This window comes from Rhinoraja longicauda, chromosome 8 (genome assembly GCF_053455715.1).
Source record: "Rhinoraja longicauda isolate Sanriku21f chromosome 8, sRhiLon1.1, whole genome shotgun sequence".
Classification (NCBI taxonomy): domain Eukaryota; kingdom Metazoa; phylum Chordata; class Chondrichthyes; order Rajiformes; family Arhynchobatidae; genus Rhinoraja; species Rhinoraja longicauda.
The window spans coordinates 4,449,804-4,477,333 of record NC_135960.1 but is presented as its reverse complement, the minus strand read 5'-3'; the positions used below and the strand labels follow the sequence as shown (position 1 = coordinate 4,477,333).

Here is a 27,530-nt window from a genome sequence, read left to right as displayed (position 1 = left end):
GTTGGACACATTAGAGGCAGGAAACGTGTTCCCAATGTTGGGGGAGTCCAGAACAAGGGGCCACAGTTTAAGAATAAGGGGTAGGCCATTTAGAACGGAGACGAGGAAAACCTTTTTCAGTCAGAGAGTTGTGAATCTGTGGAATTCTCTGCCTCAGAAGGCAGTGGAGGTCAATTCTCTGAATGCATTCAAGAGAGAGCTAGATAGAGCTCTTAAGGATAGCGAAGTCAGGGGGTATGGGGAGAGGGCAGGAACGGGGTACTGATTGAGAATGATCAGCCATGATCACATTGAATGACGGTGCTGGCTCGAAGGGCCGAATGGCCTACTCCTGCACCTATTGTCTGTTGTCTATCGTCTATTGAAAGGGACGTCCTTTTATTCTGAGGCTATGGCCACTGGACTTAGACACTGCCACCAGTGAAAGCATCCTCTACACATCCACTCTGTCTATGGCCTTCCGCTATTCGGTGAGTTGCAATGAGGTTTCAAGCAAGCACGGTTGCCCTGTAAATGCTGACCAGGCTGTTTTTCCACTCTTGTCTCTGCTAGGAATCTGCACCATCCTCTTCGAAACCAGGATGGGATGTCTGGAAGACAAGATCCCCGAGGAGACACAGAAGTTCATCGAGGCCGTCTTTGAGATGTTCCATTGCTCTGCCATCGTGGTCTTTTTCCCAAAAGTGTTGTGGCCGTACATCTCCCACTGGAAAAAGTTTGTGGCTGCCTGGGACTACATCTTTTATATCAGTAAGATGAGATCAGATGCAGTGCGTTACAGTGCAGCTTTATAGACCTGTCCCTGCGGGAAGTGGAATTCTCTGCCTCAGAAGGCAGTGGAGGCCAATTCTCTGAATGCATTCAAGAGAGAGCTAGATAGAGCTCTTAAGGATAGCGGAGTCAGGGGGTATGGGGAGAAGGCAGGAACGGGGTACTGATTGAGAATGATCAGCCATGATCACATTGAATGGCGGTGCTGGCTCGAAGGGCCGAATGGCCTCCTCCTGCTCCTATTGTCTATTGTCTATTGTTGTGTGCTGTTGTGTGCTAAGGGTGGCGCAGCGGTAGAGTTGCTGCCTTACAATGCTTCTCTTGTCTATTGTCTGCAGACCTGCAAGTGGATATGCAGGGAGTGGATGGATATGGATTACCTGCAGGCAAAGCAGATTAGTTTAACTTGACAACATGTTCATAGAAACATAGAAACATAGAAAAGAGGTGCAGGAGGAGGCCATTCGGCCCTTCGAGCCAGCGCCGGCCGCCCTTCATTGTGATCATGGCTGATCATCCACAATCAGTAACCCGTGCCTGCCTTCTCCCCATATCCCTTGATTTCGCTACCCCCTAGAGCTCTATCTATATTGAATTCATCCAGTGATTTGGCCTCCACAAATTCACAACTCTCTGGGTGAAAAAGTTCCTTCTCACCTCAGTTTTAAATGGCCTCCTTTTAAATTTGCTACCATTAGCAAATTTGCAGATGATAGAAAGCTGGGTGGTAGTGTCAACTGTGAGGAAGATGCTATGAGGTTGCAGGGTGACTTGGACAGGTTGTGTGAGTGGGCGGATGCATGGCAGATGCAGTTTAATGTGGATAAGTGTGAGGTTATCCACTTTGGTGGTAAGAATAGGAATGCAGAGTATTATCTGAATGGTGTCAAGTTAGGAACAGGGGACGTACAATGAGATCTGGGTGTCCTAGTGCATCAGTCACTGAAAGGAAGCATGCAGGTACAGCAGGCAGTGAAGAAAGCCAATGGAATGTTGGCCTTCATAACAAGAGGAGTTGAGTATAGGAGCAAAGAGGTCCTTCTGCAGTTGTACAGGGCCCTAGTGAGACCGCACCTGGAGTACTGTGTGCAGTTTTGGTCTCCAAATTTGAGGAAGGATATTCTTGCTATTGAGGGCGTGCAGCGTAGGTTCACTAGGTTAATTCCCGGAATGGCGGGACTGTCGTATTTTGAAAGACAAGAGTGGCTAATGTTCCCAACAAGGGGCCACAGTTTAAGAATAAGGGGTAGGCCATTTAGAGCTGAGATGAGGAAAAACATTTTCAGTCAGAGAGTTGTGAATCTGTGGAATTCTCTGCCTCAGAAGGCAGTGGAGGCCAATTCTCTGAATGCATTCAAGAGAGAGCTAGATAGAGCTCTTAAGGATAGGGGAGTTAGGGGGAATGGGGAGAAGGCAGGAACGGGGTACTGATTGAGATTGATCAGCCATGATCACATTGAATGGCGGTGCTGGCTCGAAGGGCCGAATGGCCTCCTCCTGCACCTATTGTCTATTGTCTATTGTCTATTCTAAGACTGTGGCCCCTGGTTCCAGACTCCGGACACGTTCAGTACGGACATTGTGGGCCGAAGGGCCTGTTCCTGCGCTGTGCACTGAACCCTCCTGTGACGGCTTAGTTTAGTGATTCAGCGTGTAAACAGGCCCTTCGGCCCACTGAGTCCACGCCGACCAGCGATCGCCCCGCACAACAACGCTATCCTGTACACGAGCGACAATTCCACAGAAGCCAATTAGTCTCTTCTGTCTTTAGCCGAGAAGCTCGTGAACAAGAAGATGAAAGAGATCCAGGCGAACATGGCGAATGGGAAGGAGGTGAATGGGGAATATCTCACTTATCTGCTAACCAACACCACAATGACGCCCGTGGACATCTACGGCAGTCTTTCTGAGGTGCTGTTGGCTGCAGTGGACACAGTAAGGGCAACAAGTTTTTAAAAATAATGATCGAATCAAATGCAAGTCACCCCTTTAGACATTAGAGATGCAGTGTGGAAACAGGCCCTTCGGCCCATCGGGGCGGCACTGTCCAGCGATCACCCCGTACACAAGCACAGCCCTGCTCACCAGGGACAGTTCATTATTTTTACAGAAGCCAATTAACCTGCAATACTGCACATCTTTTAGATTTTTTTAGATTTAGAGATGCAGCGCAGAAACAGGCCCTTCGGCCCACCGGGTCCGCGCTGCCCAGCGATCCCCGCACACTAACACTATCCTACACCCACTAGGGACAATTTTTACATTTGCCCAGCCAATTAACTTATAAACGTGCACGTCTTTGGAGTGCGGGAGGAAGCCGAAGATCTCGGAGAAAACCCACGCAGGTCACGGGGTGAACGTGCAAACTCCGCACAGACGGCGCCCGTAGTCAGGATCGAACCTGAATCTCCGGCGCTGCATTCGCTGTAAGGCAGCAACTCTACCGCCGCGTCACCGTGCCATCTTCGGAGTGTGGGAGGAAACCGGGGCACCCGGAGAAAACCCTCGCCGGTCACGGGGAGAGCGTGCAAACATCGTACAGGCAGCACCAAAACCTGCCGACTCATGAGTACGTTGGGTGGTGGTATAGTGCTGAGCAGTAGAGTTGCTGCCTTACAGCACCAGAGACCCGGGATCGATCCTGACTATGGGTGCTGTCTCTACCGAGTTTGTACCTACCCTGTGTGGTTTGTCTCCAAGTCCTTCGGTTTCCTCCCACACTCCAAAGACGGGTGCGGGTTTGCAGGTCCATTGGCTTGGTATAAATGTAAAATTGTCCCTAGAGTAGGATAGTGTTAAGGTGCGGGGATCGCTGGCAGGCACGGACTCGGTGGGCCGAAGGGCCTGTTTCCGCGCTGTGTCTATAAACGTTACTAAACCAAATGACTCTGTTGCGTGAGGACACGCCACGAACTCCAGTGACGACATTTGTCTTTCCTTTCAGACGTCAAACACAACTTCTTGGATCCTGTACAATCTGGCCAAGGAGCCATCCATTCAGCAGCAGCTGTATGAAGAAGTGAACGGTGTTTGCCCAGGAGACCAGCTCCCAGTTGCAAAGGACTTTGGCCACATGCCCCTTTTGAAAGCTGTGGTCAGAGAGACCCTCCGGTAACATATCAGCACATGGAGAGGGTCCAGAGGAGGTTCACAAGAATTGATCCCAGGAATGAGTGGGTTAGCTTGTGATGAGCGTTTGACCACACTGGGCCTGTACTCGCTGGAGTTTAGAAGTTTGAGGGGTGGGGGGGGGGGGGGGGGCCTCAAAACCTTTTTCAGTCAGAGAGGGCGGCACGGTGGCGCAGCGGTAGAGTTGCCGCCTTACAGCGAATGCAGCGCCGGAGACTCAGGTTCGATCCTGACTACGGGCGCCGTCTGTACGGAGTTTGTACGTTCTCCCCGTGACCTGCGTGGGTTTTCTCAGAGATCTTCGCTTTCCTCCCACACTCCAAAGACGTACAGGTATGTAGGTTAATTGTCTGGGTAAAATGTAAAAATTGTCCCTAGTGGGGTGTAGGATAGTGTTAATGTACGGGGATCGCTGGGCGGCGCGGTCTCGGTGGGCGGAAGGGCCTGTTTCCGCGCTGTATCTCAAAATCTAAAAAAATCAAAAATCTAAATCTGTGGAGAGTTGTGAGAGCTGTGGAATCTGTGGAATTCGCTGCCTCAGAAGGCAGTGGAGGCCAATTCTCTGAATGCATTCAAGAGAGAGCTAGATAGAGCTCTTAAGGATAGCAGAGTCAGGGGGTATGGGGAGAAGGCAGGAACGGGGTACTGATTGAGAATGATCAGCCATGATCACATTGAATGGCGGTGCTGGCTCGAAGGGCCGAATGGCCTACTCCTGCCCCTATTGTCTATTGTCATTGAAACTTACAGAACAATGAAAGGCTTAGATGGAGTGGATGTGGAGAGGATGTTTCCACTGGTGGGAGAGTCTAGGACCGGAGGTCACTGCCTCAGAATTAAAGGGCTCTCTTTTTGGAAAGGAGGTGAGGAGGAACTTCTTTATTCAAGAGGGTCATTAATCTGTGGAACTCATTGCCACAGCGGGCTGTGGAGGCCAAGTCAGTGGATATTTTTAAGGCAGAGATAGACAAATTCTCGATGAGGACGGGTGTCAAGGGTTATGGGGTGAAGGCAGGAAAGTGGGATTAGGAGGCAGATTGAATGGCGGAGTAGACTCGATGGGCCGAATGGCCTAATTCTACTCCTATAACTTGCGAACATTCTGCACCCACTCCTTCTTTCTCCTTGCTTGAGTTTGGGTTTAGTTTATTGTCACTTGTGCCGAGAAACAGTGAAAAGCTTTCAGTGTTGTTGCTTGTGCTAAATCAGTCAGCGGAAAGACAATGCATGGTTACAATCGAGCCGTCCACAACCATGGTTACAGCCCTTTACTGAAACAGTGCAAGGAACCATCCGAAAGAACAGGAACACCGAGTTGAATAACTAATATAAGGATAAAGGGAATAATGTTTATAGACAATAGACAATAGGTGCAGGAGGAGGCCATTCGGCCCTTCGAGCCAGCACCGCCGTTCAATGTGATCATGGCTGATCATTCTCAATCAGTACCCCGTTCCTGCCTTCTCCCCATACCCCCTGACTCCGCTATCCTTAAGAGCTCTATCTAGCTCTCTCTTGAATGCATTCAGAGAATTGGCCTCCACTGCCTTCCGAGGCAGAGAATTCCACAGATTCACAACTCTCTGACTGACAACGTTTTTCCTCATACTCTCTGACTGAAAAGGTTTTGCCTCATAAGTTTTTAATGCAAGATAATTTTTTACATTTACCAAGCCAATTTACCTACATACCTGACAGACACAAAATGCTGGAGTAACTCAGCGGGACAGGCAGCATCTCTGGAGTGAAGGAATGGGTGACGTTTCGGGTCGAGACCCTTCAGCATTTTGTGTCTATCCTTGATTTAAACCAGTATCTGCAGTTCTTTCCCGCCTACATACTTGTACGTCTTTGGAGTGTGGGAGAAAACCGAAGATAATAATAATAATAATAATAATATATTTATTTTATATAGCGCCTTAACACATGCACAAAGCGCTTTACAAATACAATTAACATAGAAACAAACAGACAAACAGACAAACTATCCTGACGGAAAAGCGGCGAATACTCAACGCCAGCGTCCTCTCACGTCAGGGTCCGGCAGTAGACATTAAAGAACACAAGACACACAGATACAATTTTTTACACAAAACAGCCATCACAGTGATTGCTCTAGGCATACCCTCACTGTGATGGAAGGCAAAGTCTTATCTCCTCCTCGTTCTTCTCCCGTGGCGCCACGAGGCGATCGAGGCTCCCAACCCCTTGAAGCCCCCACCGGGCGATGGAAAGTCCCAGGGTCGAGCCGAGCAGGCCGATGAAAGTCCTGAGCCCCCACCGGGCGATGGAAAATGCCGCGGCCGAGCCACGCAGGGCGATGAGAGTCCTGAGCCCCCACCGGGCGATGGAAAGTGCTGCGGCCGGGCCACGCAGGGTGATGAAGGGCCTGCGGGCGGGTTGATCGTGCCTCGTGCTTCGGGGCGGTTGAAGCTGCTACGGCTGGAGCTCCCAAAAGCCGGTCGCCAGCCAGGGTCCTGCGAGCTCCCGATGTTGCGGTCTGCAGGGCCCACGGCCGAAGCCTCCGAGATGGTAAGTCCAGGCCCTGCGACCGGAGTCTTCGAGGTCGATCCCAGCTGGAGGCCGCCGACTCCACGTTGTTAGGCCGTTGCGCGAACGGAGATACGACACGGTAAAAGTCGCATCTCCGTTGAGGAGGAGATTTAAAAAAAGGTTTCCCCCAACCCCCCCACCACCCCCTACATACACAGAATTAAAAATAAAACAAAACGTACATTTAACATCGACAATGACAAAAAAACACCAAAAAAAACGGAGAGACTGCCGGTGAGCCGCAGCTGCAGAACACAGCCACGCCCCTGAGAAAACCCACGTGTTCACAGGGAGAACGTACAAACTCCATACAGACAGCACCCCTAGTCAGGATCATACCTGGGTCTCTGGTGCGGCAAGCATTGTAAGGCAGCAACTCTACCGCTGTGCCGCCCTTAGCACACAACAGCACACGACAATAGACAATAGACAATAGGTGCAGGAGGAGGCCATTCGGCCCTTCAAGTCAGCACCGCCATTCAATGTGATCATGGCTGATCATTCTCAATCAGTACCCCGTTCCTGCCTTCTCCCCATACCCCCTGACTCCGCTATCCTTAAGAGCTCTATCTAGCTCTCTCTTGAATGCATTCAGAGAATTGGCCTCCACTGCCTTCTGAGGCAGAGAATTCCACAGATTCACAACTCTCTGACTGAAAAGGTTTTTCCTCCTCTCCGTTCTAAATGGCCTACCCCTTATTCTTAAACCGTGGCCCCTTGTTCTGGACTCCCCCAACATTGGGAACATGTTTCCTGCCTCTAACGTGTCCAACCCCTTAATAATCATATACGTTTCGATAACAAAAGCTTTTCACGTGACAATCAGATAAAGTAAACTGAACTGAACAATAATAAACTGAAGATAGACACAAAAAAGGGATGTGGAGAGGTAAAGAGCAATGAATGCAAGTTATGCAAAAAGGTAACGATGATAAAGGAAACATGCCATGGTAAACTGTTTGCAGGGTGAAAATGAGAAGCTAGTGTGACTTGGGTGGGGGAGGGATAGAGAGAGGGGGCGGGGGGGGGGAATGCGAGGGCTACCTGAAGTGAGAGAAATCAATATCCATACCACTGGGCTGTAAGGTGTGCGGCACGGTGGCGCAGCGGTAGTATTGCTGCTCTACAGCGAATGCAGCGCCGGAGACCCGGGTTCAATCCTGACTTTGGGCGCTTGTCTGTACTTTCCCCGCCGTGACCTGCGTGGGCTTTCTCCGAGATCTTCGGTTTCCTCCGACACTCCAAAGACGTACAGGTTTGTAGGTTAATTGGCTTGGTGTATGTGGAAATCGTCCCTCGTGTGCGTAGGATGGTGTTAGTGTGCGGGGATCGCTGGTCGGCGCGGACCCGGTGGGCCGAAGGGCCTGCTTACGTGATGTATCCCAAAAACTAAAACTAAGCTGCCCGAGTAACCCAAGTTAAACTAACCTGTGCCCTTTGCTTTTGCTAGGATGTATCCTGTGGTGCCAGGCAATGCCCGCGTCACTGTGGACAAGGATATTGTGGCTGGAGGATATCACTTTCCGAAAAATGTGAGTACGAGATAAAGCAGAAACCCGAGGACATTACCGTGGAAGGGCAAAGCTTGCTCTCTCATGTAATAACGGAGATGAGGAAAAACTTTTTCAGTCAGAGAGTTGTGAATCTGTGGAATTCTCTGTCTCAGAAGGCAGTGGAGGCCAATTCTCTGAATGCATTCAAAAGAGAGCTGGAGAGAGCTCTTAAGGATAGCGGAGTCAGGGGGTATGGGGAGAAGGCAGGAACGGGGTACTGATTGAGAATGATCAGCCATGATCACATTGAATGGCGGTGCTGGCTCGAAGGGCCGAATGGCCTCTTCCTGCACCTATTGTCTATTGTCTATTGTAAGGTCAAAATGTCCCAAGTGAATTATTATTGAAGTCATGGAGTCACACAGCACGGAAACAGGCCCTTTGGTCCAGCTTAGGGCGTCACGGTGGCGCAGCGGTAGAGTTGCTGCCTTACAGCGAATGCAGCGCCGGAGACCCGGGTTCGATCCTGACTACGGGCGCCGTCTGTACGGAGTTTGTACGTTCTCCCCGCGACCTGCGTGGGTTTTCTCCGAGATCTTCGGTTTCCTCCCACACTCCAAAGACGTACAGGTATGTAGGTTAATTGGCTGGGTTAATTAAAAATGTAAAAATTGTCCCTAGTGTGTGTAGGATATTGTGGGGATTGCTGGGCGGCGCGGACCCGGTGGGCCGAAGGGCCTGTCTCCGCACTGTATCTCTAAATCTAAAAAAATCTGAAAAGAAAAAATCTTGTCCACACCGGCCAACATGCCCCATCTACGCTCATCCCACCTGCCTGCGTTTCAAGAGACAATAGGTGCAGGAGTAGGCCATTCGGCCCTATGAGCCAGCACCGCCATTCACTGTGATCATGGCTGATCATCCACAATCAGTACTCCGTTCCTGCCCTCTCCCCATACCCCCTGACTCCACTATCTTTAAGAGTTCTATCTAGCTCTCTCTTGAATGCATTCAGAGAATTGGCCTCCACTGCCTTCTGAGGCAGGGAATTCCACAGATTCACAACTCTCTGACTGAAAAAGTTTTTCCTCATCTCCGTTCTAAATGGCCTACCCCTTATTGTTAAACTGTGGCCCCTGGTACTGGACTCCCCCAATATTGGGAGCATGTTTCCTGCCTCTAACGTGTCCAACCCCTTAATAATCTTATATGTTTCGATAAGATCCCCTCTCATCCTTCTAAATTCCAGTGTATAGAAGCCCAGTCGTTCCAGTCTTTCAACATACGACAGTCCCGCCATTCCGGGAATTAACCTGGTGAACCTACGCTGCACGCCCTCAATAGCAAGAATATCCTTCCTCAAATTTGGAGACCAAAACTGCACACAGTACTCCAGGTGCGGTCTCACTAGGGCCCTGTACAACTGTAGAAGGACCTCTTTGCTCCTATACTCAACTCCTCTTGTTATGAAGGCCAACATTCCATTGGCTTTCTTCACTGCCTGCTGTACCTGCATGCTTCCTTTCAGTGACTGATGCACTGGGACACCCGGATCTCGTTGTACGTCCCCTGTTCCTAACTTGACACCATTCAGATAATACTCTGCCTTCCTATTCTTACCACCGAAGTGGATAACCTCACACTTATCCACATTAAACTGCATCTGCCATGCATCCGCCCACTCACACAACCTGTCCAAGTCACCCTGCAACCTCATAGCATCTTCCTCACAGTTCACACTGCCACCCAGCTTTGTATCATCTGCAAATTTGCTAATGGTACTTTTAATCCCTTCATCCAAGTCATTGATGTATTGAGCCTCACCTCCCTCCCTTTCTCCACAGACTCTCTTCCACCTGTGTCACTACGCTGTGTCCCAGGAAGCCTTCGCCGACCCGCAGCGCTTCCAGCCCGAGCGATGGCTCCGGGGCAGGGGGGCCGAGGACAAGCCGCACCCCTTCGCCTCCATCCCCTTCGGGTTCGGCACCCGCACCTGCCTGGGCAAGCGGGTGGCGGAGCTGGAGATATACAGCGTGGTCTCACGGGTAAGCGGCGACTGGCGAGGGCGGCCGTGCGTGCGTGCGTGCGGACGGGCGCGAGGGTCGTGTCGCCTCCCCTCCTGGGGGGGGGGGGTCACGGTGGCGCAGCGGCGGAGTTGCCGCCTTACAGCGAATGCAGCGTCGGAGACCCGGGTTCGATCCCGACTACGGGACTCCAGAACCAGGGGCCACAGTTTAAAAATAAGGGGTAGGCCATTTAGAACGGACGCTGTATGGAGTTTGTACGTTCTCCCCGTGATGTTTCTCCGAGATCTTCGGTTTCCTCCCGCACTTCGATGACGTACAGGTTTGTAGGTTAATTGGCTTGCTAAATGTAAAAATTGTCCCTGGTGGGTGCAGGATAGTGTTACTGTGCGGGGATCGCTTGTCGGCGCGGACCCGGTGGGCCGAAGGGCCTGTTTCCGCGCTGTTTCTCCAAACTAAACTAAAGACTAAACCTCCCAAACTCTGGGTTGACAGGGTGCAGTTACCGTCTAAACTCAAGCCTAGTTACCTGAACTGCTGTCTGCCACTTTGGTGACTCTTGGGAGTTTCCTTGATCGGACTTTGCTGGCTTTACCTCGCACTAAACGTTATTCCCTTGTGCTTTACTGTAAATGCATTGTAATACAGTGTAACTACACTGTGTGGTTTGATTGTAATCATGTATTGTCATTCTGCTGACTAGTTAGCACGCAACAAAAGCTTTTCAATGAACCTCAGTACAGGTGACAGTAAACTAAACTGACTCATAAAGTTCATAAGTGATAGCAGCAGAATTCGGCCCATCGAGTCTATTCCGCCATTCAATCATGGCCAATCTATCTCTCCCTCTCAACCCCATTCTCCTGCCTTCTCCCCATAACCCCTGACACCCGTACTAATCAAGAATCTATCAATCTCTGCCTTAAAAATATCCACTGACTAGGCCTCCACAGCCTTCTGTGGCAATGAATTCCACAGATTCACCACCCTCTAACTAAAGAAATTCCTCATCTCCTTCCTAAGGGGAGTCCAGAACCAGGGGCCACCGTTTAAGAATAAGGGGTAGGCCATTTAGAATTGAGATGAGGAAAAACCTTTTCAGTCAGAGAGTTGTGAATCTGTGGAATTCTCTGCCCCAGAAGGCAGTGGAGGCCAATTCTCTGAATGCATTCAAGAGAGAGGTGGATAGAGCTCTTAAGGATAGCGGAGTCAGGGGGTATGGGGAGAAGGCAGGAACGGGGTACTGATTGACAATGATCAGCCATGATCACATTGAATGGCAGCGCTGGCTCGAAGGGCTGAATGGCCTACTCCTGCACCTATTGTCTATTGTCTGTTGTCTATTGTCTAAAGGAACATCCTTTAATTCTGAGGCTGTGCCCTCTGGTCCTAGACTCTCCCAGTAGTGGAAACATCCTCTCCACATCCACTCTATCCAGGCCTTTCACTATTCGGTAAGTTTCTATAAAGTCCCTCTCGTTCTTCTAAACTCCCGCGAGTACAGGCCCAGTGCTGACACACGTTCATCATATGTTCTCCCCCCCCCTCCCCATTCCTGGGCAGGAAGGAACTGCAGATGCTGGTTTACACCGAAGACAGACACAAAATGCTGGAGTAACTCAGCGGGTCAGGTAGCATCTCTGGAGAGAAGGAATGGGTAACGTTTCAGGTTGAGACCCTTCTTCAGATTGAGAGTCGGGGGAGAGGGAGTCGAGAGAAATGGAAGGGTAAGGGGTGTGAAAATGGCCTCCTTATATGCCTCCTTGTCACCTTCCCCTCAGCTAACAATTCTACATCTCCTTATCACCTTCTGCTTTGATCTGTCCTTTACACACCTCACCCCTCCATATCTCTGGTCTCCCCTCTCCCCCTAGCTCTCGGTCTGAAGAAGGGTCTCTTCTTGACCCAAAACGTTATTTATTCCGTTTCCCCAGAGATGCTGCCTGTCACGAGATCCTCCAGCATTTTGTGTCTACCTGAAACTTAGTTTTAGCTTAGTTTATTGTCACGTGTACCGGGGTACAGTGAAAAGCTTTTGTTGCGTGCTATCAAGTCAGCGGAAAAACAAGACGTGATTACAATCGAGCCACTTGCAGTGTATAGATACGTGATAAGGGAATGTCAGAAAATAACTGCAGATGCTGGTACAAATCAAAGGTATTTATTCACAAAATGTTGGAGTAACTCAGCGGGTCAGGCAGCATCTCAGGAGAGAAGGAATGGGCGACGTTTCGGGTCGAGACCCTTCTTCAGACTGATGTCAGGGGGGCGGGACAAAGGAAGGATATAGGTGGAGACAGGGAGATAGAGGGAGATCTGGGAAGGGGGAGGGGAAGAGAGGGACAGAGGAACTATCTAAAGTTGGAGAAGTCAATGTTCATACCACTGGGCTGCATGCTGCCCAGGCGAAATATGAGGTGCTGTTCCTCCAATTTCCGTTGGGACTCACTATGGCGTTTAGTGCAAGGTAAAGCCAGTAAAGTCCGATCAAGGATAGTCCGAGGGTCACCAATGAGGTAGTTAGTAGTTGGGCTCTGCGCTACTCTTCGCTTCGAACACCTGCGCTCGGTCCGCGTTGGCCAAGCTGATCTCCCGGTGGCTGAGCACTTCAACTCCCCCTCCCATTCCCAGTCTGACCTTTCTGTCATGGGCCTCCTCCAGTACCATAGTGAGGCCCACCGGAAATTGGAGGAACAGCACCTCATATTTTGCCTGGGCAGCTTGCAGCCCAGCGGTATGAACACCGACTTCTCCAACTTTAGATAGTTCCTCTGTCCCTCTCTTCCCCTCCCCCTTCCGAGATCTCCCTCTATCTTCCTGTCTCCACCTATATCCTTCCTTTGTCCCGCCCCCCCCCCCCCCCCCCCCTGACATCAGTCTGAAGAAGGGTCTCGACCCGAAACGTCGCCCATTCCTTCTCTCCCGAGATGCTGCCTGACCCGCTGAGTTACTCCAGCATTTTGTGAATAAATACCTTCGATTTGTACCAGCATCTGCAGTTATTTTCTTATACTAGTTAGTAGTTCAGCACCGCTCTCTGGTTGTGGTAGGATGGTCCAGTTGCCTGATAACAGCTGGGAAGAAAATGTCCCTGAATCTGGAGGTGTGCGTTTTCACACTTCTGCACCTATTGCCCGATGGGAGAGGGAAGAAGAGGCCAGGGTGTGACTGGTCCTTGATTATGCTGCTGGCCTTGCCGAGGCAGCGTGAGGTGCAAACAGCTGGGAAGAAACTGTCCCTGAATCTGGTGTTGTTCATTTTCACACTTGTGTGGCTTTTGCTTTCGGTGCCCGGGTCTGACTTCCGTTCTTCTCGTTGTTTCCCTTAGCTGATCAAGCACTTTGAAGTCCGACCTGACCCAGAGGGGAAAGTGGTGATGGCCAAGACCAGGACTCTGCTCTACCCTGGAAGTTCCATTAACCTGCAGTTCATCGACAGGGTGTGAATGACTTCAGACCCACCCTCACTCCCCGCAATTCACCTCCTCCCCAATTCCACAGTTAATTACTTGGGGAAAACATAATGGCACAAAGTGCTGGAGTAACATAGAAAATAGGTGTAGGAACAGGCCATTCGGCCCTGCAATTCAATATGAATGTGGCTGATCATCCAAAATCACTACCACGTTCCTGCTTTTTTTTAGATTTAGAGACGCAGCGTGGAAACAGGCCCTTCGGCCCACCGAGTCCGCGCCGCCCAGCGATCCCCGCACATTAACACTACCTTACACACACTAGGGACAATTTTTAAAAAAACATTTACCCAGTCAATTAACCTACATACCTGTACGTCTTTGGAGTGTGGGAGGAAACCGAAGATCTCGGAGAAAACCAACGCAGGTCACGGGGAGAACGTACAAACTCCGTACAGACGGCGCCCGTAGTCAGGATCGAACCTGAGTCTCCGGCGCTGCATTCGCTGTAAGGCAGCAACTCTACCGCTGCGCCACCGTGCCGCTCGATCCCTTGATTGTTTTAGTCCTAAGAGCTAAATCTAAAGGGCCTGTCCCAGTTACGTGATTTTTAAGGCGACTGCCGGCGACTGTCAAAGTCGTAGCAGATCGCCAAAATTTTATTTTACCCTACGACAATGACCACGACAATGCCGAATCAGGTCGATGCAAGTGACTTTTTATTGTGAAACTAGCACCTGTCTAAGAGATTACACCGTCTTCGGAAACACCGCGAAATCCCCACGCTTACCTGACCGTCAAACTGTTGCCTCCAATCTACCCGTCAAATGTCCCGACGGTGAATAAATTGGTTAAACAAAACTATCTTCTGGTATTTTCAAATGCTTTTCCTTAATTTAATATCACGTGCTTCTAAATGCATCTGTGACAACCTAGCAAACCTGGGGACAGCGTGCGACAGCGCCCGCAATAAGCTACGATACCTGGCGACAAGCCAGCTGTCGCCGAGAAATTTCTATCTGGAATTTTTTTTTGCGCCGCCGAGATTTTTTAGATTTAGATTTAGAGATACAGCTCGGAAACAGGCCCTTCGGCCCACCGAGTCCGCGCCGCCCAGCGATCCCCGCACATTAACACTGCCCTACACCCACTAGGGACAATTTTTACATATTACCCAGTCAATTAACCTACATACCTGTACGTCTTTGGAGTGTGGGAGGAAACCGAAGATCTCGGAGAAAACCCACGCAGGTCATGGGGAGAACGTACAAACTCCGTACAGACGGCGCCCGTAGTCCCGCTACGATTCATTGAAGACGCCTCACGATCACGCACGCGACACTCCGGCAAACGTTCGGCGGCAGCCTAGTCGCCGGCAGTCGCCTTAAAATCGCCTAAGTGGGACAGGCCCTTAACTCTCTCTTGAATACATCCAGTGAATTGGCCTCCACCGCCTTCCGTGGCAGAGAATTCCACAGATTCACAACTCTCTGGGTGAAAACGTTTTCCCTCATCTCAGTCGGAAGAGACCCTTCAAACTGATGTCAGGGGGGGAGGGTCATAGATAGATAAGGAAATGTGAAGGTGTGAAAACAGGGCAAAGGGAATGGAGATCAAGGACAATGTGGAATTTATCATTGTTAGCTGGAAGAAACATTGAAAATAGGTTCAGGAGGAGGCCATTTGGCCCTTCGAGCCAGCACCGCCATTCATTGTGACTATGGCTGATCATCCACAATCAGTAACCCATGCCTGCCTTCTCCCCATATCCCTTGATTCCACTAGTCCCTAGAGCTCTATCTGCCACTCTGTTAAATTCATCCAGTGATTTGGCCTCCACTGCCCTCTGTGGCAGAGAATTCCACAAATTCACAACCCTCTGGGTGAAAAAGTTCCTTCTCACCTCAGTTTTAAATGGCCTCGCCTTTATTCTAAGACTGCGTCCCCTGGTTCTGGACTCCCCAAACATTGGGAATATTTTTCCTGCATCTAGCTTGTTCAGTCCTTTTATAATTTTATTTGTCTCTATAAGATCCCCTCTCATCCTTCTAAACTCCAGTGAATACAAGCCCAGTCTTTAAGTAACAAAGAGAAGGTAACAACCAGAGAAAGCAAAATGTAAAGATAAAATGTAGTCAGAGACAGTAAGACTGGTCAGAGAAATGGGAAGGGGGAGGGATGGAGAGAGAGGCAATTTGTCTGTTTTAGATTATCCAATGCCTTGATCTAAGTAACCCTTGCTTTCCCTCTCTCTCTCCTTGTCCCTCCCCCACCCTAGTTCTCTGACTAGTTTCACTGTCCCCCTGATTAATTTCACTGTCTGTCTGCCTTGTTGTCACCTCCCCCTCATCCAACAATGAACCACTCTGCATTTCATTGAACACTGTCTGCTTTGATCAGTCGTTTTCACACCTTATATTCACTTTACACCCTTCCACGTCTCCAGTTTCCCCCCTCCCCTAACACTCAAGTCTGAAGAAGGGACTCGACCCAAAACGTCACCCGTTCCTTTTCTCCAGAGATGCTGCCTTTTCTCCAGAGATTTCGGGTCGGGATCTTTCTTCAGACTGAAGTCTTTGACTGTGTGAGTCTCCGACCATTGAGGTAATGACAGAGTTGATTCCATTCCAATACTAGTGTGGCTCGGCGATCGTTTCGATCAACACCTTCGCTCGGTCCGCCTTAACCAACCTGATCTCCCGGTGGCTGAGCACTTCAACTCCCCCTCCCAGTCTGACCTTTCTGTCATGGGCCTCCTCCAGTGCCATAGTGAGGCCCACCGGAAATTGGAGGAACAGCACCTCATATTTCGCCTGGGCAGCTTGCAGCCCAGCGGTATGAACATCGACTTCTCCGACCTTAGATAGTTCCTCTGCCCCTCTCTTCCCCTCCCCCTTCCCAGTTCTCCCTCTATCTTCCTGTCTCCACCTATATCCTTCCTTTGTCCCGCCCCCCTGACATCAGTCTGAAGAAGGTTCTCGACCCGAAACGTCGCCCATTCCTTCTCTCCTGAGATGCTGCCTGACCTGCTGAGTTACTTCAGCATTTTGTGAATAAATACCATTCCAACACTATATCTTCCAGTGGATCATAGAGTGATACAGCGTGGAAACAGGCCCTTCGGCCCAACCTGCCCACACCGACCAACATGTCCCATCTACACCACTCCCACCTGCCTACATTTTGCTCATGTCCCCCTAAACATATCCCATCCATGCACCTGTCTAAATGTTTCTTAAACGTTGCGATAGTCCCAACCTCAACTATTTCCTCTGGCAGCTCATTCCGTACACCCACCACCATTTGTGCAATAAAGTCACCCTTCAAGTTCCTATTAAATCTTACTCCCCTCGCCTTAAACCCATGTCCTCTGGTTCTTGATTCCCCTACTCTGGGTAAAAGACCCCCAAAAAATCATCCCTCATCCTCCTGCGCTCGAAGGAATAAAGTCCTAGCCTGGTCAACCTCTCCATACAGCACAGGCCCTCAAGTCCTGGGAACTTTCTCGTAAATCTCTGCACCCTTTCCAGTTTGATAACATATTTCCTATGACATGGTGACCAAAACTGAGCCCAATATTCTGAATGTGGCCTCGTACAACTGCAACATGACCTCCCAACTGCTATACTCAATCATCAGATGGATGAGTTGGTCAGTTATCTATCATATCATATCATATATATACAGCCGGAAACAGGCCTTTTCGGCCCACCAAGTCCGTGCCGCCCAGCGATCCCCGTACATTAACACTATCCTACACCCACTAGGGACAATTTTTACATTTACCCAGCCAATTAACCTGCATACCTGTACGTCTTTGGAGTGTGGGGGGAAACCGAAGATCTCGGAGAAAACCCACGCAGGTCACGGGGAGAAAGTACAAACTCCTTACAGTGCAGCACCCGTAGTCAGGATCGAACCTGAGTCTCCGGCGCTGCATTCGCTGTAAAGCAGCAACTCTACCGCTGCGCTACCGTGCCGCCCTAGCCTGAAGTCTCTTTCTCCCCCACTCTCCCAGAGTCTGAAGGTCCTGACTTGAAATGCTGCCTCCGCTTTCTCTCCACGGATGCTGCCTAACCCATTATCTGAGATATTTGTGGTGTCCTTCACCATGGGTAGGCACAGCGGTAGAATTGCTGCCTCACAGCGCCAGAGACCCGGGTTCAATCCTGACCACAGGTGCTGTCTGTATGGAGTTTGTACACTTTCCCCCGTGACCTGCGTGGGTGGGTTTTCTCCGGGTGCTCCGGTTTCCTCCCACACTCCCAAAGACATACTGGTTTGTAGGTTAATTGGTTTCTGGTGAAGATTGTAAATGGCCCCTTGTGTATGGGATAGTGCTAGTGCACATGGATCGCTGGTCGGTGTGGACTCAGAGGGCCAATGGGCCTGTTTCCACGATGTGTCTCCAATCTAAACTAAAGTAAAAACTGATGGAACACTGCTCTTTTCGACTGACACAAAAAAACTGGAGTAACTCAGCGGGTCAGACAGCATCTCTGGAGAAAAGGAATAGGTGACGTTTCAGGTCGAGACCGTTCTTCGGACTGAGAGTCAGGGTAGAGGGGGAACTATAGAGAGATATAGCCAGATATATGGAGATATATAGACGGAGGGCAGGAGATGGTGATTTCATCGGCTTGAATTAGCACGTCTCACACCAGGTATTAGACTCTTCTGCCACCTAGCAGTTATCCGTTCTATTGCAAGCACCAAAAGACCGAGCAAAAAATAATAGTGCTGGAGGAACTTGAGGTTTTGGTTAAATAGTGCCACGTGTAAACGTCAAATACTTGTCCTACCCGGGGTCATTCCTCCCTCTCCCTGCTCAGATCCGGCAGAAGGTACAGAAGCTTGAAAGCGCGCACCACCAGACTCGGGAACAGCTCCTTCCAAGGGCGACACAAAATGCTGGAGTAACTCAGCGGGTCAGGCAGCATCTCGGGAGAGAGTGAATGGGTGACGTTTTGGGTCGAGACCCTTCACCAGTCTGAAGAAGGGTCTCAACCCGAAACATCACCCATCCCTTCTCTCCCGAGATGCTGCCTGACCCGCTGAGTTACTCCTGCATTTTTGTGTCTACCTTCGATTTAAACCAGCATCCGCAGTTTTTTCCCCCCCCCAACAGCTTCTTCCCCTCTGGCTTTAAACAAATGAACGATTCTTCCGTAAGTTGGGCACTGTCCGATTCACCTCTACCCTGTTGCAGACACGGAACGTTGTCTCTGGAACTGGTGCGCTACGATGCTGAGAACTATATTCTGCACTCAGCATCTTCCCCTTTGCTCTGCCCATTGCACTGAGTTCGTAAGCGATCGGAGCAGAATTAGACCATTCGGCCCATCAAGTCTACTTCGCCATTCAATCGTGGCTGATCTATCTCTCCCTCCTGAACCCGTTCTCCTGCCTTCTCCCCGTAAAACACCCTGACACCCGTACTAATCAAGAATCTATCAATCTCTGCCTTAAAAATATCCATTGACTTGGCTTCCACAGCCTTCTGTGGCAATGAATTCCACAGATTCACCACCCTTTTGACTTGATTAGACAATAGGTGCAGGAGGAGGCCATTCGGCCCTTCGCGCCAGCACCGCCTTTCCAATGTGATCATGGCTGATCATCCTCAATCAGTACCCCGTTCCTGCCTTCTCCCCATATACCATGACTCTGCTATCTTTGAGTTCCCAATGTTGGGGGAGTCCAGAACAAGGGGCCACAGTTTAAGAATAAGGGGTAGGCCATTTAGAACGGAGATGAGGAAAAACTTTTTCAGTCAGAGAGTTGTGAATCTGTGGAATTCTCTGCCTCAGAAGGCAGTGGAGGCCAATTCTCTGAATGCATTTAAGAGAGAGCTAGATAGAGCTCTTAAGGATAGCGGAGTCAGGGGGTATGGGGAGAAGGCAGGAACGGTATGAAGGGATTATACTGATTGAGAATGATCAGCCATGATCACATTGAATGGCGGTGCTGGCTCGAAGGGCCAAATGGCCTCCTCCTGCACCTATTGTCTATTGTCTATCTAACTCTCTCTTGAAAGCATCCAGAGAATTGGCCTCCACTGCCTTCTGAGGCAGAGAATTCCACAGATTCATAACTCTCTGGGTGAAAAAGCTTTTCCTCATCTTCGTTCTAAATTGCCTACCCCTTATTGTTAAACTGTGGCCCCTGGTATTGTATCTCTGTAAGAGGTATATCTGAGGTAGACACAAAAGGCTGGACTAACTCAGCAGTTCAGGCAGCCTCTCTGGAGAACATGGAGTAGCAGGCTGTATTGACAAGAGTTTATGGTACCAAAAGAAAGCTGATTGTAGCTGATAAATTATACCCACTCACACACACACACACACACACACTTTCAGAGTCAGTAACAAAGATTACATTTTACTCCATGACCCCCCCCCCCCCTTCAAGGGGTTAAAAGAATTCTCAGCTCCGCCAACATCAGAATGTGAAAAAATAAGGCACAATGTACTGGAGTAACTCAGTCCAGCAGCATCTCTGGAGAACGTTGATAGGTGATGTATTGGGTCGGGACCAGTCTTCAGTCTGACCGTGAACTGTATCACTGGTTTATCGCTGATCAATGAAACTGGATTAAATTGGTTTAAAATACGTTCACTGGCTGAAATTTTCAGCTGAATAACATCCCTCACCGCACTTCAAGTGGACGAGCTGCCTCACGAGGTTCGTGTAACACGAGGCAAATGCATCCGCAGCATACGGGCGGCGCGGCGGTGGAGTTGCTGCCCGACAGCGCCGGAGGCCCGGGTGCGGTCCTGACTACGGGTGCTGTCTGTGCGGAGTTTGCACGCTCTTCGTATAACCGCGCGGGATTTCTCCGGCTGCTCCAGTCCCCTCCCACAATTCCGAAAAAGGTGCGGGATTGTAGGTTAATTAGCTTCTGTAAACAGTCCAGGCTTTGTCGCATAGGACTAGCGCATGGGATGATTGTTGGTCGGCGTGGACTCGGCGGGCCGAAGGGCCCGTTTCCGCTCTGTGTCTCTAAACTAAACATATCGAAGGTACCGAAGGTAGATACAAAATGCTGGAGTAACTCAGCGGGTCAGGCAGCATCTCTGGAGAGAAGGGATAGGCGACGTTTCGGGTCGGGGCCCGAATTAGTCCCGCGTGGTTTCCATGGCGTCCGTTGAATGCCACGCTGGCCTTCGACCTTTGCCAGGGGGCATTACTTCCTGTCCACAAACATCAGGTCAATGGGTTTTCCAGGTCCTAGTAGGCCGCGCGTCCTGGCGGGTATAGTCCCCGTCTCCGGGGGCAACCGGATCTCAAACGCTTGCAGGAGCTGCAAAGGAAACATTCCAATGGACAACGATGAAGTGGTTACACAAAAAAACCCCAACATATCACCCTACAATTTGTCTTTTAAAAATAAAACGAGATACCGCGTGGAAACAGGCCCTTCGGCCCACCGAGTCCGTGCCAACCAACGATCACCCCGTACACTAGCCACTATCCTACCAATTCCTTCTCTCCTGAGATGCTGCCTGATCCGCTGAGTTACCCTAGCACTCTGTGCCTTCTTTTGTAAGCTGGCATCTGCAGTTCCTTGTCTCAGCGTTCCGGTGAACTTCCACTGCACCCTCTCCAAAGGCTCCTAATCCTTCCTGTAATTCGGACGATCAGAACTGCACTCAATACTCCAAACGCTGCCTGTCCAAAGTTATATAAAGCTGTACCTTGACTTCCTGAATCCCACACAGTGCCCCAACCCATGGAGTCAATCTCAGCTCAGCAACCTTTGAACTATAGACAATAGACAATAGGTGCAGGAGGCCATTCGGCCCTTCGAGCCAGCACCACCAGTCAATGTGATCATGGCTGATCATTCACAATCAGAACCCCGTTCCTGCCTTCTCCCCATACCCCCCGACTCCGCTATCCTTGAGCTCTATCTAGCTCTCTCTTGAATGCATTCAGAGACTTGGCCTCCACTGCCCTCTGAGGCAGAGAATTCCACAGATTTACAACTCTCTGTGTGAAAAAGTTTTTCCTCGTCTCCATTCTAAATGGCCTATCCCTTATTCTTAAACTGTGGCCCCTGGTTCTGGACTCCCCCAACATTGGGAACACGTTTCCTGCCTCTAACGTGTCCAAACCCTTAATAATCTTATATGTTTCTATTGTTGATACTTTATACTTTGGAGATAGTGTGGAAAGAGGCCTTTCAGCCCCCCAAATCCACACTGACCAGTCATCACCCACACACCAACACACTATCCTACACACTTGGCATTATTTTTTTTACAGAGGCCAATAACCTTACAAACCTGCACGTCTTTGGAATGTGGGAGGAAACCGGAGCACCCGGAGAAGACCCACAGTGATTCCCACATACCAATATCCTGCACACACTACCGGAGCCAATTAATCCAGAAACCTGTACGTCTTTGGAGTGTGGGAGGAAACCGGAGCACCCGGAGAAAACCCACGTGGGTCACGGGGAGAACGTACAAACTCTGTACAGACAGCAACCATTGTCAGGATCGAACCCAGGTCTCTGGCGCTACAAGGCAGCAACTCTACCGCTGAGCCACCGTGCCACCCTGTGTACTCTGTGGATGGCTTGATTGTAATCATGTATTGTCTTTCCACTGACTGGATAGCACACAACAAGAAAGCTTTTCACTGTACCTCAGTACATATGATAATAAACTAAACTAACCTAAACTGAACTAACTTAAATTGAACTAAACTGAACTGAACTAACTTAGATTGAACTAACCTAAATTGGACTAAACTGAACTGAACTATATTGAACAAAACTAAACTAAATTGAACTAAACAAAACTAAACCAATGTAAACTGAACTAAACCTCCCATCAGGCAAAAGTGTGAAAACGCACACCTACAGATTCAGTATTTATTCACAAAATGCTGGAGTAACTCAGCGGGTCAGGCAGCATCTCAGGAGAGAAGGAATGGGTGACGTTTCGGGTCGAGACCCTTCTTCAGACTGAAGGGTCTCAGCAGGTAACTCAGCAGGTCAGGCAGCATCTCAGGAGAGAAGGAATGGGTGACGTTTCGGGTCGAGACCCTTCTTCAGACTGAAGAAGGGTCTCGACCCGAAACGTCACCCATTCCTTCTCTCCTGAGATGCTGCCTGACCTGCTGAGTTACTCCAGCATTTTGTGAATAAATACCCTTCGATTTGTACCAGCATCTGCAGTTATTGTCTAATCCTACAGATTCAGGGACAGTTTCTTCCCAGCTGTTATCAGGCAACTGGACCATCCTACCACCAACCAGAGAGCAATGTTGAACAATTATCTACCTCATTGGTGACCCTCGGACTATCCTTGGTCGGATTTTACTGGCTTTACCTTGCGTTAAACGGTACGCTCTTAACATGTATCTAATGTACACTGTAAATGGATCGATTGTAATCATGTATTGTCTTTCCACTGACTGGTCAGCAGGACCATGATAGTAAACTAAACTAAACTGAACTAAACAAGACTGAACTAGACTAAACTTAAATTCAACAGACGTAAACTCTGTTTACGTACTGAGGTGAGAAAAAACTTTTGCCCAATGTTGGGCGAGTCCAGAACCAGGATGCCACACAGTCTAAGAATAAAAGGGAGTCTATTTAAAACTGAGATGAAAAAGAACTTTTTCACCCAGAGAGTTGTGAATTTGTGGAATTCTCTGCCACAGAGGGCAGTGGAGGCCAAATCACTGGATGGATTTAAAAGAGAGTCAGATAGAGCTCTGGGGGCTAGTGGAATCAAGGGATGTGGGGAGAAGGTAGGCATGGGTTACTGATTGTGGATGATCGGCCATGATCACATTGAATGGCGGTGCTGGCTCGAAGGGCCAAATGGCCTCCTCCTGCACCTATTGTCTACAGTTTCTATGTTTCTATGAACTGAAGCCAACCCAACCCAACCCAACCCTAGCTGGGCCTGGAGCCATCACGTCTGCCCACGGTAATCGGCGAGGCCCACCTGACCCAACCCAACCCTAACTGAGCCTGGAGTCATCGCGTCTGCCCGCGGTAATTGGTGAGGCCTACCTGACCCAACCCAACCCTAACTGAGCCTGGAGTCATCGCGTCTGCCTGCGGTAATGGGCGAGGCCTACCTGACCCAACCCAACCCTAGCTGAGCCTGGAGGCATCGCGTCTGCCCGCAGTAATGGGCGAGGCCTACCTGACCCAACCCAACCTAACCCTAACTGAGCCTGAAGCCATCGCGTCTGCCCGCGGTAATGGGCGAAGCCTTACCTGCACGAGGGCCAGGTAGATCTCCAGCTCGGCGATCCTCCGGCCGACGCAGCTGCGGACCCCGTGGCCGAAGGGGATGGCGGCGAAGTTGTCCACCCGCTCGGAGGCCGCCCGCCGCAGCCAGCGACGGGGCTGGAACTCCCCCGGCCTGTCGAACACGGTGGCGTCGTGCGACGTGGTGTAGTGGCAGAGGGCGAGCTGCGTCTGGCGGGGGGGGGGACGGGGACGGAGGAACAAAGGTCAGGCCACGGTCAGAGTGTCCCACGGTTAGACTGCCCACTTTGGACGGCCGTTCATTTGGAGTATTGAGTGCAGTTCTGGTCGTCCCAAATTGGGAGCCTTTGGAGAGGGTGGAAGTGGAATGCTGAGGCAAGGAACTGCAGATGCCGGCTTACAAAAGAAGGCACAGAGTGCTGGGGGTAACTCAGCGGATCAGGCATGAACAAAGGAGGGGAGGGTAGTGCTAGTGTACGGGATGATCGCTGGTTGGCGCGGACCCGGTGGGCCGAAGGGCCTCTTTCCACGCAGTATCTCCTCTGTTTTGGTCGGCCTGTTGTCAAGCTGGAAAGGATGCGGTAAAGGATTTATGAGGATGTTGCCAGGACTCGAGGGCCTGAGCTACAGGGAGAGGTTGGGTGGGCTGGGACTTTATTCTTTAGACTGTGTAGATCTCGTCCCGGCTGACCAGCGATCATCCCGTGCACTAGCACTGTCCCACACACACACTGTGACCTGCGTGGGTTTACCTCTCACAGAAGCCAATTAACCTACAAACCCGCACGTCTTTGGAGTGTGGGAGGAAACCGGAGCGCCCGGAGAAAACCCACGCAGGTCACAGGGAGAACGTACAAACTCTGTACAGTTCTCGGAGCGCAGGAGGATGAGGATTGACCTTATTGATCATGAGAGGAATAGATCGGGTAATTGCTCCCTTTACCCAATCACAGGGGATTCGAGCGCCAGAGGACATTGGTTTAAGGTGAGGGGGGGGGGGGAACAAAGATTTAATATGAACCTGAAGGGCAACTTTTCTTTTACACAAAAGGTGGTGGGTGTATCGAACGAGTTGCCAGAGGACGTAGTTAAGGCAGGTAGTATTACAGCATTTAAGAAACATTTGGACAGGTACATGGATAGGACAGGTGGAGCAGGCCAGGATTTTATTCTTTAGAGTTTAGAGATGCAGCATGGAGACAGGCCCTTCGGCCCATCGAGTCTGGGCTCTCATCTCACCCCTGCACCTCTCATTACCCACATTTGGCCATTGATTCCAAATGTTAGAACCTTGTAATGAGAAACTACTCACGAGTACAGTTGAACAGTCCCGTGGCTGGGTGAAGTTTGCACGTTCTCCCGGCATTTTAGACTTCAGAGATACAGCGCTGAAACATGCCCTGTGGCCCACCGAGTCCGCACCGACCAGCGATCCCCGCACACTACCGCTAGCCCACACACTCGGGACAATTTACAATTTACAGAAGCCAATCAGCCTACGAACCTGTACGTCTTTGGAGTGTGGGAGGAAACCGGAGCACCCGGAGAAAATCTACGGGGGAGAACGTGAAAACTCCATGCATTCCTTGCAGCACAGGAGGATGATGGGTGATCTTATAGAGCCGTAAAGGATCTTCAGAGGAAAAAGAGATCGGATAAATGCACAGCTTTTTTTACCCAGAGTTGGAGAATCAAAAACCGAGGACATATGTAGGTTTGAGGTGAGGGGGGAAAAGATTTATTAGGAACCTGAGGGGTAACTTGTGTAGGAAAAAAACCTGCAGGTGCCAGTTACAATCGAAGGTAGACACACAATGCTGGAGTAACTCAACGGGTCATGCAGCATCTCGGGAGAGAAGGAATGGGTGACGTTTTGGGTTGAGACCCTTCTTCAGTCTGACTAGTGTAAATAGGACATGCTGGTCGGTGTGGGCAAGTTGGGCCGAATGTCCTGTTTCTACGCTGTGTCAAGTCATGTCAAGTCAAGTCAATTTTATTTGTACAGCACATTTAAAAACAACCCACGTTGACCAAAGTGCTGTACATCAGTTCGGGTACTAAGAAACGAACATACAATGGCACACAAACATAACAGCACATACAATAAACAGTTCACAGCGCCCCCCTCAGAGGGCCTCAAACACTAGGGAGTAGAAATAGGTTTTGAGCCTGGACTTAAAGGAGTCGATGGAGGGGGCAGTTCTGATGGGGAGAGGGATGCTGTTCCACAGTCTAGGAGCTGCAACCGCAAAAGCACGGTCACAATAGACAATCGGTGCAGGAGGAGGCCATTCGGCCCTTTGAGCCAGCACCGCCATTCAATGTGATCATGGCTGATCATTCTCAATCAGTACCCCGTTCCTGCCTTCTCCCCATACTCCCTGACTCCGCTATCCTTAAGAGCTCTATCTAGCTCTCTCTTGAATGCATTCAGAGAATTGGCCTCTACTGCCTTCTGAGGCAGAGAATTGCACAGATTTACAACTCTCTGACCGAAAAAGTTTTTCCTCATCTCAGTTCTAAATGGCCTATCCATTATTCTTAAACTATGGCCCCTTGTTATGGACTCCCCCAACATTGGGAACATGTTTCCTGCCTCTAACGTGTCCAACCCCTTAATAATCATATACGTTTCGATAAGATCTCCTCTCATCCTTCTAAATTCCAGTGTATACAAGCCTAGTCGCACCAGTTTTTCAACATATGATAGTCCCGCCATTCCGGGAATTAACCTAGTAAACCTACGCTGCACACCCTCAATAGCAAGAATATCCTTCCTCAAATTTGGAGACCAAAACTGCACATAGTACTCCAGGTGCGGTCTCACGAGGGCCCTGTACAACTGCAGAAGGACCTCTTTGCTCCTATACTCAACTCCTCTTGTTATGAAGGCCAACATTCCATTGGCTTTCTTCACTGCCTGCTGTACCTGCATGCTTCCTTTCAGTTACTGATGCACTAGGACACCCAGATCTCGTTGTACGTTCCCTGTTCCTAACTTGACACCATTCAGATAATACTCTGCCTTCCTATTCTTACCACCAAAGTGGATAACCTCACACTTATCCACATTAAACTGCATCTGCCATGCATCCGCCCACTAACACAACCTGTCCAAGTCACCCTGCAACCTCATAGCATCTTTCTCACAGTTCACACTGCCCCCACCCAGCTTAGTATCATCCGCAAATTTGCTAATGGTACTTTTAATCCCTTCATCCAAGTCATTAATGTATATTGTAAATAGCTGCGGTCCCAGCACCGAGCCTTGCGGTACCCCACTAGTTACTGCCTGCCATTCTGATAGGGACCCATTTATCCCCACTCTTTGCTTTCTGTCTGTCAACCAATTTTCTATCCATGTCAGTACCCTACCTCCAATACCTTGTGCTCTAATTTTGCCCACTAATCTCCTATGTGGGACCTTGTCAAAGGCTTTCTGAAAGTCAAGGTACACCACATCCACTGGCTCTCCCCTGTCAATTTTCCTAGTTACAACCTCAAAGAATTCCAGAAGATTAGTCAAGCATGATTTCCTCTTCGTAAATCCATGCTGACTCGGAACAATCCTGTCACCCCTGATCTTAAGCCTAGACCGCGGGATAGTCAGTAGCCCCAAGTCGGCCGACCTGAGGGACCTGGAGATAGAGTGGTGGGTTAGAAGATTTTTGATATGGGGGGGGCAAGCCCGTTTAGGGCTTTGTATGTGAATAGGTGGAGCTTGAAATGTGACTATGTACATACACATTGCACCACCAGGGACTTACAACACAAGGCACAGTTTTGCGTAATACACACCCCCACCTTGTTCTTACCGACAAAGGTTTAAGATGTTTGTAAGATGCTTGTTAAAGGCAGTGATATGAATATTTGGTAACAGCTGCATTATTAAAATCAATTCGGAAAAA

The 27,530-nt window shown here is 49.9% G+C and overlaps 2 protein-coding genes across 2 annotated transcripts in view; one reads left to right on the top strand and one right to left on the bottom strand.

Moving 5' to 3' along the window:
* cyp27a3 (cytochrome P450 family 27 subfamily A member 3) overlaps nucleotides 1–14,238 on the top strand; it is a 38,462-nt gene extending 24,224 nt beyond the window's left edge. The window contains exons 4-9 of the mRNA XM_078403281.1: nucleotides 553–750; nucleotides 2,543–2,706; nucleotides 3,716–3,882; nucleotides 7,904–7,985; nucleotides 9,791–9,991; nucleotides 13,299–14,238. Coding sequence (XP_078259407.1) covers nucleotides 553–750; nucleotides 2,543–2,706; nucleotides 3,716–3,882; nucleotides 7,904–7,985; nucleotides 9,791–9,991; nucleotides 13,299–13,415 — 929 coding nt within the window. The 3' untranslated portion in view covers nucleotides 13,416–14,238. The remainder of the gene's footprint in view (nucleotides 1–552; nucleotides 751–2,542; nucleotides 2,707–3,715; nucleotides 3,883–7,903; nucleotides 7,986–9,790; nucleotides 9,992–13,298) is intronic.
* A 6,330-nt stretch (nucleotides 14,239–20,568) lies between these two features.
* cyp27c1 (cytochrome P450, family 27, subfamily C, polypeptide 1) overlaps nucleotides 20,569–27,530 on the bottom strand; it is a 32,283-nt gene continuing 25,321 nt past the window's right edge. The window contains exons 8-9 of the mRNA XM_078404368.1: nucleotides 23,629–23,832; nucleotides 20,569–20,685 (exon numbers count right to left, since the gene is read on the bottom strand). Of these exons, the coding sequence (XP_078260494.1) occupies nucleotides 20,569–20,685; nucleotides 23,629–23,832 (321 nt within the window). The remainder of the gene's footprint in view (nucleotides 20,686–23,628; nucleotides 23,833–27,530) is intronic.